The sequence below is a fragment of the Triturus cristatus genome, chromosome 2_1 (assembly GCF_964204655.1).
Source record: "Triturus cristatus chromosome 2_1, aTriCri1.1, whole genome shotgun sequence".
Classification (NCBI taxonomy): domain Eukaryota; kingdom Metazoa; phylum Chordata; class Amphibia; order Caudata; family Salamandridae; genus Triturus; species Triturus cristatus.
The window spans coordinates 680,400,316-680,416,185 of record NC_140581.1 but is presented as its reverse complement, the minus strand read 5'-3'; the positions used below and the strand labels follow the sequence as shown (position 1 = coordinate 680,416,185).

The following is a 15,870-nucleotide window of genomic DNA, read 5'->3' as shown; positions in this document are numbered from 1 at the left end:
TATATATATATATATATATATATATATATATATATATATATATATATATATATATATATATATATATATATCAAACAGGAGTTCCCAAAGGAAATTGGAACGCACTCCACAGCAGCAGTTCAGAAGAGCTTTTAATCGGAGGATGACACAACTTGCGGGCACAGTATTGACACGCCGACCGGTTTCGGAGCCTCCCGCTCCTTCTTCATGGGCGTTGCCTGAAACGTTGTAGCCTCACAGTAGCACTTGGCATGCATTTAAAACCTGTAACCTGATTGGTCATTTTTTGATAGGTAGTTTCCCTCTGGTGGGTTGCATGCTGGGTAAGGTAGTGCGCTGTTAGAATTTTGACCCTCTGGTGGGTGCTGCACAGTTTCAAACAAAATAATAGCTTAAAATCCCTCTGGTGGGCCCCATGCCCACAAAGCTGGTACACAATTCAAAAGTTGCTGTGCTGTTCGTGGGCTGAAAGTTCGTGCCCGTCCAGTCACGTCATCTGTAAGTAGACGGCGGTGCAGTTCCTCGCGGCTTTGGGACCGCGAATTACATCAAACAGGAGTTCCCAAAGGAAATTGGAACGCACTCCACAGCAGCAGTTCAGAAGAGCTTTTAATCGGAGGATGACACAACTTGCGGGCACAGTATTGACACGCCGACCGGTTTCGGAGCCTCCCGCTCCTTCTTCATGGGCGTTGCCTGAAACGTTGTAGCCTCACAGTAGCACTTGGCATGCATTTAAAACCTGTAACCTGATTGGTCATTTTTTGATAGGTAGTTTCCCTCTGGTGGGTTGCATGCTGGGTAAGGTAGTGCGCTGTTAGAACTGCTGCTGTGGAGTGCGTTCCAATTTCCTTTGGGAACTCCTGTTTGATGTAATTCGCGGTCCCAAAGCCGCGAGGAACTGCACCGCCGTCTACTTACAGATGACGTGACTGGACGGACACGAACTTTCAGCCCACGAACAGCACAGCAACTTTTGAATTGTGTACCAACTTTGTGGGCATGGGGCCCACCAGAGGGATTTTAAGCTATTATTTTGTTTGAAACTGTGCAGCACCCACCAGAGGGTCAAAATTCTAACAGCGCACTACCTTACCCAGCATGCAACCCACCAGAGGGAAACTACCTATCAAAAAATGACCAATCAGGTTACAGGTTTTAAATGCATGCCAAGTGCTACTGTGAGGCTACAACGTTTCAGGCAACGTCCATGAAGAAGGAGCGGGAGGCTCCGAAACCGGTCGGCGTGTCAATACTGTGCCCGCAAGTTGTGTCATCCTCCGATTAAAAGCTCTTCTGAACTGCTGCTGTGGAGTGCGTTCCAATTTCCTTTGGGAACTCCTGTTTGATAGATATATATATATATATATATATTCCAATTGTATATTTTCTGAACATCGACCTATCAATGGCCACATAGCATCCACGTTAACAACTCTTTTGTATGTCATTGACTCCACTGAACCTCTTCATTTGTCTACGTTATCACATCCTTTCATATTTGAAGGAAAGGCTGGTTAGTCGTTCACAGTATGGATTATGCACATATTGCTCATACTTACGCACACAGACTGCATTTGTGTTGCACCAGATAGCTTTTACTCAAGCGTAAACGACATAGTACTCTTTTCCTGAATCAATCCCAAGGTTTTTAAGAGATTCGTCAACTCAAAAATCTTGCAGTTTAACGATAAGCCTGGACCATTCATCCAAATCAAGTTGGCTTAATGAACAGGCAATTGCAATGCAAATAACAATGCCTTTTATTTTTGTTTTTAAAACATAAATAAAAGGCAGTGTCATTTACAATGCCAATAGCTTAAACTTGCGTCAATGCGAGACTTATTGCATTGCAAATGCTTGTTGTATTGAGATACCAAAGGACTTCTTCATTGCGCCACAAAGCAGGAGGACGAAGACTCCAGCTCAGATTGTTTTTTTGCCCAATGAGTGATTAGTATAAAGTGGAGTAAAGCGAAGTGGGAGAACATTTGTGTACGATGCATTGTAACTTATAAGGGAAGTGACCAAATACATTGTAAATCAGTGCTCGTCTCCAGGGAAGAGGGACAACACATATTAATCTACAGCATTACAAGCCACAAACAGATTTTTACAAGTTAAGCAAAATGTTCTGTCTGTAGCAAGTGCTGCTGTAGCTCACATATGCTTCAAAGACTGAAAACCACAATCTCTCTTCAAGCAGTGGATATTGAGCAGCTGAGACATGTTTTTAATTATGTTTTCTAAACTGTTTGGAGAAATAAAGTTTCTTTGTGAGTTTAATGTGTACACATCTGTGCTTAGTGAATTTGTGTAGAGATGACTATGTAAGAGCTTTCCAGATATGCACTATTGGTGTGCTCCCTTAAAAGCCATAGTTGCGCCCTTCTTCCTGGTGGAATGTGCCCTAGTAACAGCATGTATTGTACGTTTTGCTTTCGCACAAGCATGTAATTTGAAAGCACTCCCGAGGTAGTAAATAACCAAGCTCTAAGATCGCGGGTTACAAATCGCTAGGTTCATTTTAATGAGATTCAGCTCTCCGAACTGACCCAAATTCTAAGTTGCAAGGTCTTGTCTGATGGGTAGCTTTTCGTGCAGATGCAGAATAATTTCCAATAGAAATTAACACAATGGCTGTCTTGCCTATGTCGGCAAGAGCACAATTAAAGTCATGGATGTTTTCCTCATTTTCCTCACTGGAATCAGAGGCAGTGGAGAAAAAGCGCAGGCACAGATCCCTGTGGGCAAAAATCCCCCTAGGCAATTGACAGTCTTCAATTTCAACAGACCAATGTGCATAGACAAAATGATATATTGAACTCAGTGTAACTACACAATTATTGTTTCAAAATTCATGATTTTAATTCGTAATAATTTAAAATATAGTGTAACATGGGATACACATGTAACTATTTCTTAAAATACAACAACACATAAAACTACAATGTATACAACCGAAGTACTAAATGCGGAACCAACTCAGATAGTCTTATCCAGCCAATGAATTGAGGTTGGTCGCCTCCAAATGTCACCACAATAAAAACACATTTAAGTTTCGTTTTCAAAATGTGAAAAAAATGATGCAATACACTAAGGATGTTTATGGGTCATGGGGCTGTTAGTTTAACCAGTCTTATCAGTCTAGGAGCTCTATCCTTGATCCCTTTATAAATAACATAGCACTTCACCCACAATAACTTTTTATTTTCTAACACAAAATTGATCTATGGTCTACAAATATCAGAATAGCTGCCTGATAAACAGTTACCAGCCAGCATTTAAATATTTTACTAAAAGAGGTGGATGAGATACAAACTTTGTTATCAGAGACCCGTTGTAATATTTAAGGGAAACAATTTCTTTTTTTTTTTTTTTTTTAGAGTACTTCTTACCCCTTCTGGTGTGAATTTTTTGTCAATCCTCTTTGCAGTCTTGTATGCTAAGTGAGCATTCAATTGCCTCTAAATGACTTATGCTCATGATTATAAATGCACTATGAGCAGTAAGGTAACTGATGACTGGGTATGTAATGCATATTTCCAGTTTCTTTTAAATCATGCTTCATGACTTTTACCTGGTCGGATCATCTTTTTCTGCTGGATTTTATTTCCAGAACGCTTCACTGGGACCATTCAAAGTTGTTGTCTCAAGAGTGTAATAATGGAAATATATTTGCAATAATCCATCTGAGAGTACAATGGGTTTCGTGAATGCAGCAAAGGCCATGGACATCATGGCAATATCAAGAAGAGTTCCAAGAAATGCAATACAAGCCAGTGATAGCGCAATTATGGACTTTCTGCGGACAGGGAACCGTTCTAGGTAATGACACACTTGCCATATCCTCTGCTTTTTGAAATTGTAAATGTATTTATGTAATGCTTATGACCCCAGGTGAGGCATTGAAGAGCTTTTTATGCGAATAGCACGCTACTCATGAACCCAAGACTAGCAGTTAGTAGGTTAGTACAATTTTGGCAGTTTCGTTTTTTCTTGGCATTTTATTAAACTAATTACCTATATAATTATATAGCCGGTCCACAGAACGCACACGTTTTCAGCACGTCTGCACCTTTGAAAAAGAAGACTGAAATGTTTCGAAACGCGTCAGGCTTTTGGGCGTGTCTGTACTGCCTATAGCGTTCTACATCTTTGCTCCTCCAATACCAATAAAAGGGATTTGAAACCCATCAACAGTTGCAGAGTGCTTTCCATTGCAGGGCACTTGGGAGCTACATTTATAGACGGCAGGTCCAGCCGACGGAGAGCACCTCTCCTTAAGCGGGGGCCAGGAGGCCTGATAATTATCGGACCTTCAAGGAGCAACGGTTATGGATAATGGAGGCACATTGACATCGAGGCCCATCTGTGGGTCTGAAATGGGCGGCAGTACATTACTGCGGTACTGACTGACGTCAGTGTGGACTTCAGGACCCAGCATACCTCTCTCCCTACGCTTCATTCGGCCCATTAGGGACGGGATTTTGGGCACATCAACGACCCAGAATCCCTTGTTTGCAGCGAGGGGAAGGGCCAATCCAGGCCGAGTCAATCAGCAATTAAAAGCCGGTCCACAGAACGCACACGTTTTCAGCGCGTCCGCACCTTGGAAAAAGAAGACTGAAATGCTTCAAAACGCGTTAGGCTTTTCGACGTGACTGTACTGCCTATAGCGTTCGACATCTTTGCTCCTCCAATACCAATAAAAGGGTTTTGAAACCAATCAACCGTTGCAGAGTGCTTTCCATTGCATGGCACTTGGGAGCTACATATAATTATATTTATACATCACTTTGCACTACCATGAATATGTATTAACTTTATTGCTTTTTTAACACATTTTTTACTCAAAACCACTACTGTTTTGGCAGTACTTGCCATATATAATAATTTTTCATCTACTCAAGACGCTATTGTGAATTCTGATATAAGGTTTTGAGCTAACACGTCTCTTTCTGAGAAATGTGCTTGGATTTCTTCTTTAGAAAGAAATCAATGGTGAATATTAAGGATCAGAGACAGGAAGAGGCAAGCCACATATGGCTTAGTATGCGACAACAGGGAACGTCATTTTTTCACATACATTAATCACTATACACCTCCTATGGTTGTTTATCCCGATAATGTGCTTTTATAATAGAAAAATGTACCATAAAAAAATGTTGCACATTCATTTGCGATGCTGGGGAAAAATGCAACATCTCATTATAGGACACATTTCGAATATGTACTGAGATGATGCATTATTAACGCGGTTTTGGACAGTGACAATTTCTTCACTGTTATGGTGGTCACTGGCAACATACTGGGTAGGAAATGCAGACTGCAATAACATTACTAGAAACTGAAATTGTATTATGCTGAAAAGTTCTGGAGCGAGGACAATCATATTTCTTTTGACTGTTATAGAATAACTTGGGTTTCCTAATTTCTTATTTTGGCCAGTATGCCCAAATCCTACATATGCTCTTTTGTGAGTTATAAAAAAAAATACCAAAACTAAATAACTAAATTAGCATCGGTCTAACTAATTTCAAATCATCGCAGATTATTTGAGATGAAAACATTTACTTTTTCATGTGACAAAAACAGCAGAGCACAGAAAAAACCTTTTGCAAGTCAATACAATAATGAATGATGTGAGCAGTTATTTTTCTTAAAACTACACACTAGATTGTATTCTGAAAGGCTTAAGAAAATCAACTGCCACTAATTGCAGCCTGTGTAATACATACATAGGAATCTATCATTTGTGTGTGTTTTCTCTCTCTCTCTCTCCACGCCCCCCCCCCCCACTGCTCTTCTTTGTTACATGAGAGGTGAGCCTTGCTAATACCTCAGTTCAACTGGTCGAGCCTCTGTTCTCGTAGGCCTAGAGTAATGGGATATGTTCAAGTGACGCATCTTCCTCTTGCATCACGTTTTTGGGTTTTTATGGGTACTGCAGAAAAGAACTTGAGGGCGGCAACTGCTGAAATAATTGCTAAACACTGAAGAGGGGCCGTATTTGGCCCTGCGGATAGTACAAGCCTCTTACTACCTCGGGCCACGCACATTAAGAACAGCACCGCCTCTTTAAGTAATTATGCGAACTGCACACCTATCAAGAATTGCTCTATGCACTTTATTTACTCTGGCCTGCCAGTTTTCAGCACTTTCAATCCGTTAGATCATATGTGTCTAATATAGTCTCTGGCTTGAAGTACTTCAAGTGCAATTGTTTAAACGAAAACCTTTTACTGCTTCTGATTTGTATTCATGTGGTTTTACCTCTCATGTATGGGTTTAATTAACTAAAGCATGAATACTACATTTTTCACAAAAATACATCAGCCGTTCACTCCAAAATATGCCATCATAGTCCAAACCCTGCTTGGTTTACTTTTTGATAGATGTCCTAAATAGGTATAAGGCGAACTAACGTGTCTGAAGCTCCCCGGTCAAATCCAGCTTTTGTTGAGCATAAATACAGCTGGCTCGGCGTTTGCTCCGCCGCCCAGCACATTCTACTCACATTTTCGGTCAGAGGAAGGCTATCGATCCGCTTGGTCAGATTCTGAAGCTGAGCATAATACCAGTCTTTCTCCTTCTCTTCCTTTTCCAGCTCGGCTATCAGCAGAGACCTGCAGAACAAAGGAGTACAACAGCCGGGAGGATTTATAAAGATAACCGCTCGCTTGCATGTAGTAAGTGCATACTTCCAATTCAATAAACAGCGCGTTCGTTACGATGAGCAGTGACGGGGAAACCCTGCCCGCATGCGGTGAACGAGGCAGCGTTTCGACTGCATTCTCCCAACATCTGCCACGGCTGCAGCCTGCACGGCACTGTCGGTGTTGCAGAGGACGCTCCTGGCCTTGCCAGGCTGGCCCCAGGCACTTGATGCGCGCTGGACAACAGCAGCTGAGCGGACTAAAAGCAGGAGCGCCGGAGAAGGCCAGGCAGTCGCAAACAGTTACAATTAGAAGAGAGCATGCTGGGAAAGGCACTACGTACATTTATTTTTGTGCCAAACAAAACTGCATTAGCAAGGTCACACAACACAGCAAAGGCAACTCTACGGATACGTTTGCATAACTGGCACGTGCTGCGTTTGTCTGTTTCCCACGAGGTGTATTTTTTGTGGCACTGTAAATAGTTACCCCCCCCCCCCAAATTAGGATATTTATCTGCTGATTAAATTGCACACCTTATAAAAGTGATGACAAGCAACCGAACCGGAGTTAGCAATAACTAGAGAGACCACCTAACAAGAAGGTGAATTCTGGCCAGTTATAGTAAAAATTCAGGACAACGGTTAAAAATTCGGGACAAAAGATCATTTTTACTGACACATCTGAGGCGGTTGCAGGATTATAAAACAGACAGTTGACATAAATATAAGCCAAAATAGGTTTATATTCTTTAGTTTTATTACACATTGGAGAACTGAGCAAACATTCACATATAGTTGGACTTATTAAATGAGGAAAAAACTAGCTAACATATACAGTCCATGCACACTTTGACATCCGACCATGATTAATAGCGCAAGAAACAACGCTGTGCTTCTGAATGTAGACTGAGTTCACATGCAGTATTAAAGAGTGTAAACTGAGATAACCATTATAGTGAGAAAGAAGAAAGGATATATGCAGAGACGGAAAGACAGAAGGTTGGAGCAGTGAGAGAAGAAAGTAAGTGAGGGTAGGTCAGCTGGGGGAGAAAGAACAGATGATGAAAGAAAAGAGGATAACAAAAGAAAATGGGGCAGAGGAAAGAGCAGAAAACAGATAACCGAAAGATGCTGAGGGTGAAGGTTAAAAGGAGAAAGAAAAGGTAAAAGGGCAGATAAAAGGCGAGGTAGAGGGAACAGAGAGAGATCATGAGGGGGAATGAGAGAGACAGAGACGAATGATGAGGCAGGGGAGAGGAGGGAACAGATACAGAAAAGGGAAAAGAGAAAGAAGTTGAACAGGGAGTGAGCAGAGAGATTGCGAAAGAGTTCACTTTGTAACTTGCATGCCACAGCCTTCAACCCCAATATTATACTTTGCTAGGGCAGCTGAGAGGGATAGTGCACCCGAGGAGAGGTGTGGCTCACTGGTTAGAGGCGGCAGATCCGCAAGCAGAGAATCGGCCAGGGACCAGGGTTCAATTCCCGACGCGGCAGGGTCGTGGACCAGGGTCAAAACGGACTCGATAATTCTCGCCTCGGTACCTACTCTAACCAGGAACACACTCGGCAACTCTGGGCATTAGCTTGCCTCATCTCCACAACGGCCCCCCACATTCGCCGGGGATGCCTGGTTTCACCTTGGAGAAACCCAGGAGGGACCATCTCACAGGGATAGCCAGGACGGGTTCCCCAGCGGTCTACAGCGCCACGACGCCTCAGGGCAGCAGTGCGCTTTACAAGACACATACATTTACATTTACATGTTGCCGATATCTGTGTAGAACTCTGCTTGAGGGTCCTGAACGAAGGTTAAAGTGGGCAGTATGTGCTGGGAACGACATTAACACGCTTTCTTAATTTTACCAAAACAGTGACTATAATTTCTGTGAAAAGCAACCATTTCTGAACAGTTAACACTGATCTTCAATAGTCTCAGGCTGAAAAAGAAGGAGAGGGTGTCCTATGGTGTGAAGCGAGAGGAGGGACAGACATCCCCAATAAAGAAAAAGCATTTTCCAGGGTACCTGTTAAATGGAAAACAAATTTATGCAATTAGTTAATCAGCAAGTCTAAAAGCTGCTGGGGAACCTGTCTTATACTGTGTAAAGTACACTTGTAGGTCGAGCTTGCCGGACAGTCAAAGCACTTACAGGGGCTTACAGCCCACAATTGCTTACCTTCGGTTGCCTTTATTGTCAGTCTCGTTTGCTTACTTTTTTTCAATGGCTTTCATTGCTCCGGCTTGTCCATTTTGTATTTGTCCCTCACTTGGAGCACAACCTGCTCACCATCGCTCTTACTGACTGGCTTCTATCCTTCTATTAATCATTTTTAGCATACCTGTTTTTCCTTTTGGGTTAAGAACTCCATGAGAGTGCATGTGTTTTTAGCTCTGCTTCTTGCATCTGTGTGCTCGCCCCAAATGGCCAGCGCTGTGCTATGTCTCTCTCTTGTGTACTTCTCACCAACCCTGCTTGCACTCCGTGTTGTCCTCACCCTTGTGTGCATTTCTGCCCTGCTTTTGATGCTGTCAATTTTGGGTGCTTCTTGCTTTCTTGTTTGCTTCTCCCCACTGTGCTCTCTTCTCTAACCTGTACCCCGTGCTGTGTTCTTCACTACTTGTTAGTTTCTTTCCCAGTGTTGCTCACTCCTGTGTGTGATGCTTATCCTTTCTCACCCTGATTCTCTCTCCCGTTTCGCCAACCACCTGCAATCCATTTATAAGCACCCTAAAAAACATATGGGCCACATTTGCGTTATAGAACCTTTCGTGAAGCATTGCCTGGTTGGTATCAGGTGATTCATTTTGGGGGTGCTTTGTGGTAAATAAAGCCTCTAATAACCTGTAGGCTGGTAACGAACAAGTTACTTACCTTCGGTAACGATATATCTGTAAGAAACATTAGTTAGTGTTAGATTCCTTACCTTAGAATATCCCCAGGCGTCAGACTGGATCCGGAAAGTTTTCGCTAGCAGTACCTCTGCGCGTCAGTAGGTGGCATCGTGCGGCTCCACGTCCGTCGCTGGTGTTGTATGTGCCGAGATGACGTCATGGAGACTACTTAGGTGCCCCCCATGCGCGCCGTCAGTTCTGTACACGACTTTCCGCGCCAGAAACGTAGAGCCATGCAAGACACTAACCACTGGTGCATAAAACTAGGGCCCTAAAAGGGATAACCTTAACCCTAGACATCAGTTCGCAGAACGTGGAGGATGGGCGGGGTGGTAAGGAATCTAACACTAACTAATGTTGCTTACAGATATATCGTTACAGAAGGTAAGTAACTTGTTCATCTGAAAAAAACACATTAGTGTTAGATTCCTTACCTTAGAATAGATACCCCAGCAATACCAACCCCGGTGGTGGGTCTGCGAACCAAGATCACACCAGACAGTCCTGGAGAACAGAACGGCCAAAGAAGCCGTCTCTCCGGACTTGGCTGTCAAGGCAATAATGCTTGGTAAAGGTATGCAGCGAGCACCACGTAGTTGCCTGACAGATATCCTGCAAAGGGACTCCCCGTCCCAGAGCGGTAGTGGCTGCCGTCACCAGAGTAGAATGGGCACGCAGCCCCACAGGAGGCTCCTTTTTAGCCAAGGAGTAACAGGCTTTAATACACAAAACGACCCACCGAGAGATGGTTTGTTTGTGCACAGCCCAATCTTTCTTGACGCACACGTAGCCAACAAAGAGTTGATCATTCACCCGGAACTGCTGTGTGCGCTTCAGATAGAACGAGAGCGCACGTTTTGGGTCCAGACGGTGGAGCCTCTCTTCCTCTTTCGAAGGAGGCGGAAAGAAGGTGGGCAAAGTGATGGTCTGCCCGATGTGGAAGGGCGTGATAACCTTGGGCAGAAAAGAAGGACGGGTCCTTAACACCACCTTGTCCAGATGAACAGAAAGGAAAGGAGGTTTAGAAGAAAGAGCCTGGAGCTCACTCACTCTTCTGGCAGAGGTGATAATAACCAGGAAAGCAGTCATCAAGGTGAGAAGACGTACAGGACAGTTGTGAAGCGGCTCAAAGGGAGCGCACATCAAAAAAGTAAACACAAAATTCAAGTCCCACTGAGGCATTATAAAGAGGACCGGAGGGAATGTGTGTGTAATGCCTTTCAAGAAACGACTAACAGGGAACTTGAAAAGAGAAGGCTGATCTGGAAGCCTTAAAAAGGCAGAAATGGCCAAGAGATAGCCCTTGATAGTGCCCAGAGCAGAGCCCTGAGAAAGGAGGAACAGAAGAACTTCTGAAAGAGGGGTAGAAAGGGGATCCACAGCCTTCGATGTGCACCATGCCACAAATTTATTCAACCTGCAGGCATATACAGTTTTAATGGAGGGACGCCTGGCTGCCAAAATGAAATCAGACTTCGGCAGGAAGGTCAAAAGCTGTCAACTGTCACCGCTCAATGTCCACGCATGGAGGTGGAGGCTGGACAGATTCGGGTGAAGGACCGTCCAATGCTGTTGCGACAGAAGATCCTCCCGAAGAGGCAGTCGGATCGGAGGACAGAAAGCCAGACTGAGTAGCTCGGGATACCATACTCTTCTTGCCCAATCCGGAGCCGCAAGAATGACTTGGGGCCGGTTGCGCCTGATCTTCTTCATCACTCTGGGCAGAAGTGGTATAGGCGGAAAAGCGTACAACAGACCACAACTCCACTCGCGACGAAAAGCGTCTCCGAGCGAGTGCCGCCTTGGAAATTCCAACGCGCAGAATTGAGGACATTGCGCGTTCTCTTTGGTGGCGAATAGATCTAACCAAGGCTCTCTCCACTGCAGAAAGAGACCTTGCACCACGTCCGAGGTCAGACGCCATTCGTGATCCAACATGCATGTGCGACTGAGTTCATCCGCTCTGGCGTTCAGAGAGCCTGCCAGGTGTTGAACCACCAGAGACATGCCCCGATGTTCCAGCCATGTCCAGAGGTGCAGAGCCTCCGAGCCTCCTGACATAGGGTCCACGACCCCACCCGATTTGTTGCAATACCACATGGCGGTGGTGTTGTCCGTGAACACCTGCACTACCTGTCCCCGGACAGAGGGAAGGAAGGCGCTCAGAGCAAGTCGGATTGCCCGCAGCTCCAGAAGGTTGATATGGAGCCGGGATTCTGCAGGAGATCAGAGGCCCCTGATCTCCGCCTCTCCCATGTGGCCACCCCATACTAGGAGGGACGCATCTGTCACCACTGTGAACTCCGGTTGGGGAAGGGAGAGGGATCTGCCATTGACCCAATCGCGATTCGTGAGCTACCACTGCAATTGACGGGCAGTGCCCTCTGAGATCTGGACGTGATTGGACAGGTTGCCCTGATGCTGTGCCCACTGAAACTTCAGGTCACACTGCAGAACCCGCATATGCCACCTGGCATGTTGCACTAGCAGGATGCAGGAGGCCATCAGGCCCAGGAGCCGGAGTGTCATCCTGACTGAAACCCGGGATAGAGGCTGAAAGAGCGGAATCATAGCCTGAATATCCCGGATCCGCAGTTCGGGAGGATAGACCCGAAACTGTGCCGAATCCAGAACTGCCCCGATGAATTGGAGCTTCTGAGAGGGACTCAGGTGTGACTTCGACACATTGATGGAAAACCCCAGCAGATGCAGATGGTCGGCCATAGTCTGGAGACTACTGTTTGGGGCGAGCCTGCCTTCACCAACCAGTCGTCTAGATAGGGGAAGACTGAGACCCCCGATCTGCGCAGATGAGCTGCGACCACCGCAATCACTTTCGTGAACACCCGAGGGGCGCTGGTAAGGCCAAAGGGGAGCTTGGTAAACTGAAAGTGCTCGTGGCCTACCATGAACCGCAGGCCGGCAGGACGGGAACATGAAAATAGGCGTCCTGCAAGTCCAGCGCTACCATCCAGTCTCCTGGATCGAAAGCAGACAAGAACTGAGCCAAAGTCAACATCTTGAACTTCTCCTTAGGAAGCGGTTGATGTTCCAGAGGTCCAAGATGGGACGCACACCCCCTTTGTCCATCTTGGGGACCAGAAAGTAGTGAAAATAACAACCACTCCCTACTTCTGGCCCAGGAACGCACTCCATGGCCCCCTTGGCCAAGAGGGCCGTGACTTCCTGCTGGAGAAGTGCCAAGTGTTCCCCAGACATGAGGTGGTACTGAGGTGGCATGGCTGGAGGGGTGGATTGAAAAGAAAGGGAGTAACCCTTGCAGATGATCTGCAACACCCACTTGTCCGATGTGATAGCATGCCAGTGGGGAGGTGATGGCGTATACTGCCACCCACTGGCGTGGGGTGCCCCCCCAAAGCTCCGATTAGGAAGGTTTGGAGGCAGAAGCAGCGAGGGCGGAGGTGGAAGTGGACTGACCCCCACGCTGAATCCCAGACCCGCCCCTGCGGAAACCGCATCCGTGGCCGTGCTGAGGCTGGGTCTGCACAGGCTTGCTGAAGGACCGTGCCTGGGCGCCCCTTCCGTGGCCACGAAAGGAACGAAAACTAGGAGTGGCTAGGCTTTTCGTGGAAAGATTTAAGGACTTGGCCGTGGCCCGCGAGTCCTTAAACCGCTCCAGCGCAGTGTCGGCTTTATCGCCAAACAGGCGAGTGCCATCAAATGGCATGCCCATGAGTGAGCTTTGGACATCTGGCGAGAACCCAGTAGATCTCAACCAGGCGTGGCGACGAAGCGCCACAGTCGTAGCAATTGCTCTACCTAGTGAGTCTCCGGTGTCCAAACCACACCGAATGGCGAACTTAGCTGCATCTTTACTCTCAGCAACAGCTTGGGACAGCACAGCTTGGGTCTCTTCAGGACACCGAGGCAACACCTGTACAACTGTATCCCACACCGCATGGGAATAGCGGCCCAAGAGGCAGGCGGTGTTCACCGACCGCAGCCCTAAGGTGGCCAAAGAGAAAAAAACGCTTGCCGAACTGCTCCAGCTTCTTAAGAATCCTTATCCGGCGGAGCCATGAGAAAGACACGGGACCGCGGGGACCAAGGGCGCGCCAGCAGGAGCCCGAGGCCTAAACAAGCGATCCATGGTAGCAAGAAATTCTTGCACCTGTGCGGGAGTCGCCGACTGACCCGGATAAGTTGGGTAGGCCGCGGGACTCCGGGGCTCTGAAGGAGCTGCAGGGGCAGAACCCCTGTCATCCTCGTCCGCATCTGGGGACCGACGGGGGGGATGTCGGAGAGTGACAACACTTCTTTGACTTCTTTTTGTGTGGTCTCTTACCCGAATCCGAGGCCCCTGGACCGTGAACAGCGCAGGGACGAGTGCCGGACCTCAAGCAGCTTCCAGCACCGCTCCCTCAAGGCCTTCGGGGCCATGGCCAGACAGTCCATACAGGACCGGGAGTCGTGGTTGCTCTCCAGGCAGTAGAGACAGACGTCGTGGGGGTCCGCCACCGACATATTGCGACGGCAGGCCCCACAAGACTTAAAACCAGGCATCCCTACGTGCACAGGAGTAGACTCAAACTTACAGGAGACAAAAAGTCTCAAAAAGATAGTCAAAAAGTGACTAAGGTACGTGCTCTAACCGGATCTGCACTTACTGGCGCGGAAAAAGAAAGAACTGACGTCAGCGCGCATGGGTGGCGCCTAAGTAGTCTCCGTGACGTCATCTCGGCGCATACGACGCCACCTACTGACGCGCAGAGGTACTGCTCGCGAAAACTTTCCGGATCCAGTCGGACGCCTGGGAATATTCTAAGGTAAGGAATCTAACACTAACGTGTTTCTTTCAAATATTGGATACGACTGATAACTAAATGTTTTCCAATGTATCTCACCTGCCGGCCTACTGACAATCATCTGCAGGTCCATGAATCTCACTTTGCCTCTGCACACCCTCTTATCTCTGCACCTTCTCCCTGTTCTCAGGTCCTGAAACTCCTGATCATTCATGGGGATCCCCACTGTCCACTGACCTTCAGGTTCTCCGACAGTCATGTTTACCCTTAGGTCTGATTTCTATTCACTCTGATGGACCTAAGACAGTGAGGTTCTTGCTCATCATCAGTTGTTCCTAAAACTACCCATTGATCCTCAGTACCCTTAAAATCATTTCCACTCTCTGGTCCTCTGAGACTACTGCTCAGAGACCTCCTCAGAGACCATGCTCACAAAGAGAACCCAAGAGGCTCACTTTTAGGTATCCTTGCAATTCTGGTCGATCCCTGGTATCTTGAAATCCTTCTCAGTGTGAGTTCCACTTAGATCCCTGCTCACTGTTAGGCCCTGTATCTCTTGCTCACTCTTACCTGGAAGCTCTTGCTTACCCGTGGGTCAGTAAACACCATGTTCACCATGAGATTCCCGGATGCTTCTGTTTACTCCCAGCTCTCCCAGTGCTCCACACATACAAAGACCCTGCAGTTCCCACTCACCACTTGATTTACAAAGCTCCTAACTCCTAAGCTGAACCGGCTCACTCTTAGGTTCCCAGCATATGCTGTGCTCAATGTAGGTCCTCAAGGCTCCAGCTTATGCCCAGGCCTCAAAGGTTCTGGACTCAATCTTAGTTCCCAGAGGCTACTACTCACCCTGCTTAGCCTCATGTTCTGTAGCACACATCACGCTAAGGGTTCCTGAAGTTTCTTTGCCTTCAGCCCCTGAGGCTACTGCTCAACTGCAGGTAGTTAAAAGTTTTCCTCTGTTTCGGTCCCTGTAGTTCCTGAGCACACTGCAGGTCACTGAACGTCCTGGTCACTTACATGTGCATAAACTCCATGCTGACACGGTCTACTCAAAGATACAATGTGATCTCCAGATTTACTTTTTCTCGCTTCTCAGGTGTTGACTGAAATATCACTCCACTGCATGAGAATAACTTCTTCTTATGCCCAAGTGCAGCAGTGCTTCAAGAACTGAGGCGGTTTGCCCCCCTGAAGGGGCTGTGAGATCTGCTAGCATTTGCCATCTGCCCATTATCGTTGGCAGCCTGCAGTTGGAAGCATCCCAAGACTACTTCTCAAGTCAATGGAGTCCATGAGAGTGGCCAAGAGCGAGACTGGTTGTGATCCCATTTTGGAGGTCTGAAGCAAACCGCACAATAACCTACCACATACAGTCAGATATACTAGAAAGCGTTACTCTCACCTATGAATAAAACAAGTTTCCCAGGACAGAGGAATTACATTATTAAATAAACATGGAAAAACCCTGAATCATTTAAGTGGCTATTACAGACGTTTCTTAGCAGATGTTAGGTCAAAGTTTGGACTCTGGCAGGGCCAAC

The 15,870-nt window shown here is 46.6% G+C and overlaps 1 protein-coding gene across 12 annotated transcripts in view; it reads right to left on the bottom strand.

The window, feature by feature from the left end:
* Positions 1–15,870, bottom strand: part of APC (APC regulator of Wnt signaling pathway) — an 858,190-nt gene that overhangs the window by 271,795 nt on the left and 570,525 nt on the right. For all 12 annotated transcript variants that reach the window (XM_085632601.1, XM_085632600.1, XM_085632606.1 and 9 more), the window contains one exon: positions 6,521–6,629. In XM_085632601.1, the coding sequence (XP_085488727.1) occupies positions 6,521–6,629 (109 nt within the window). The remainder of the gene's footprint in view (positions 1–6,520; positions 6,630–15,870) is intronic.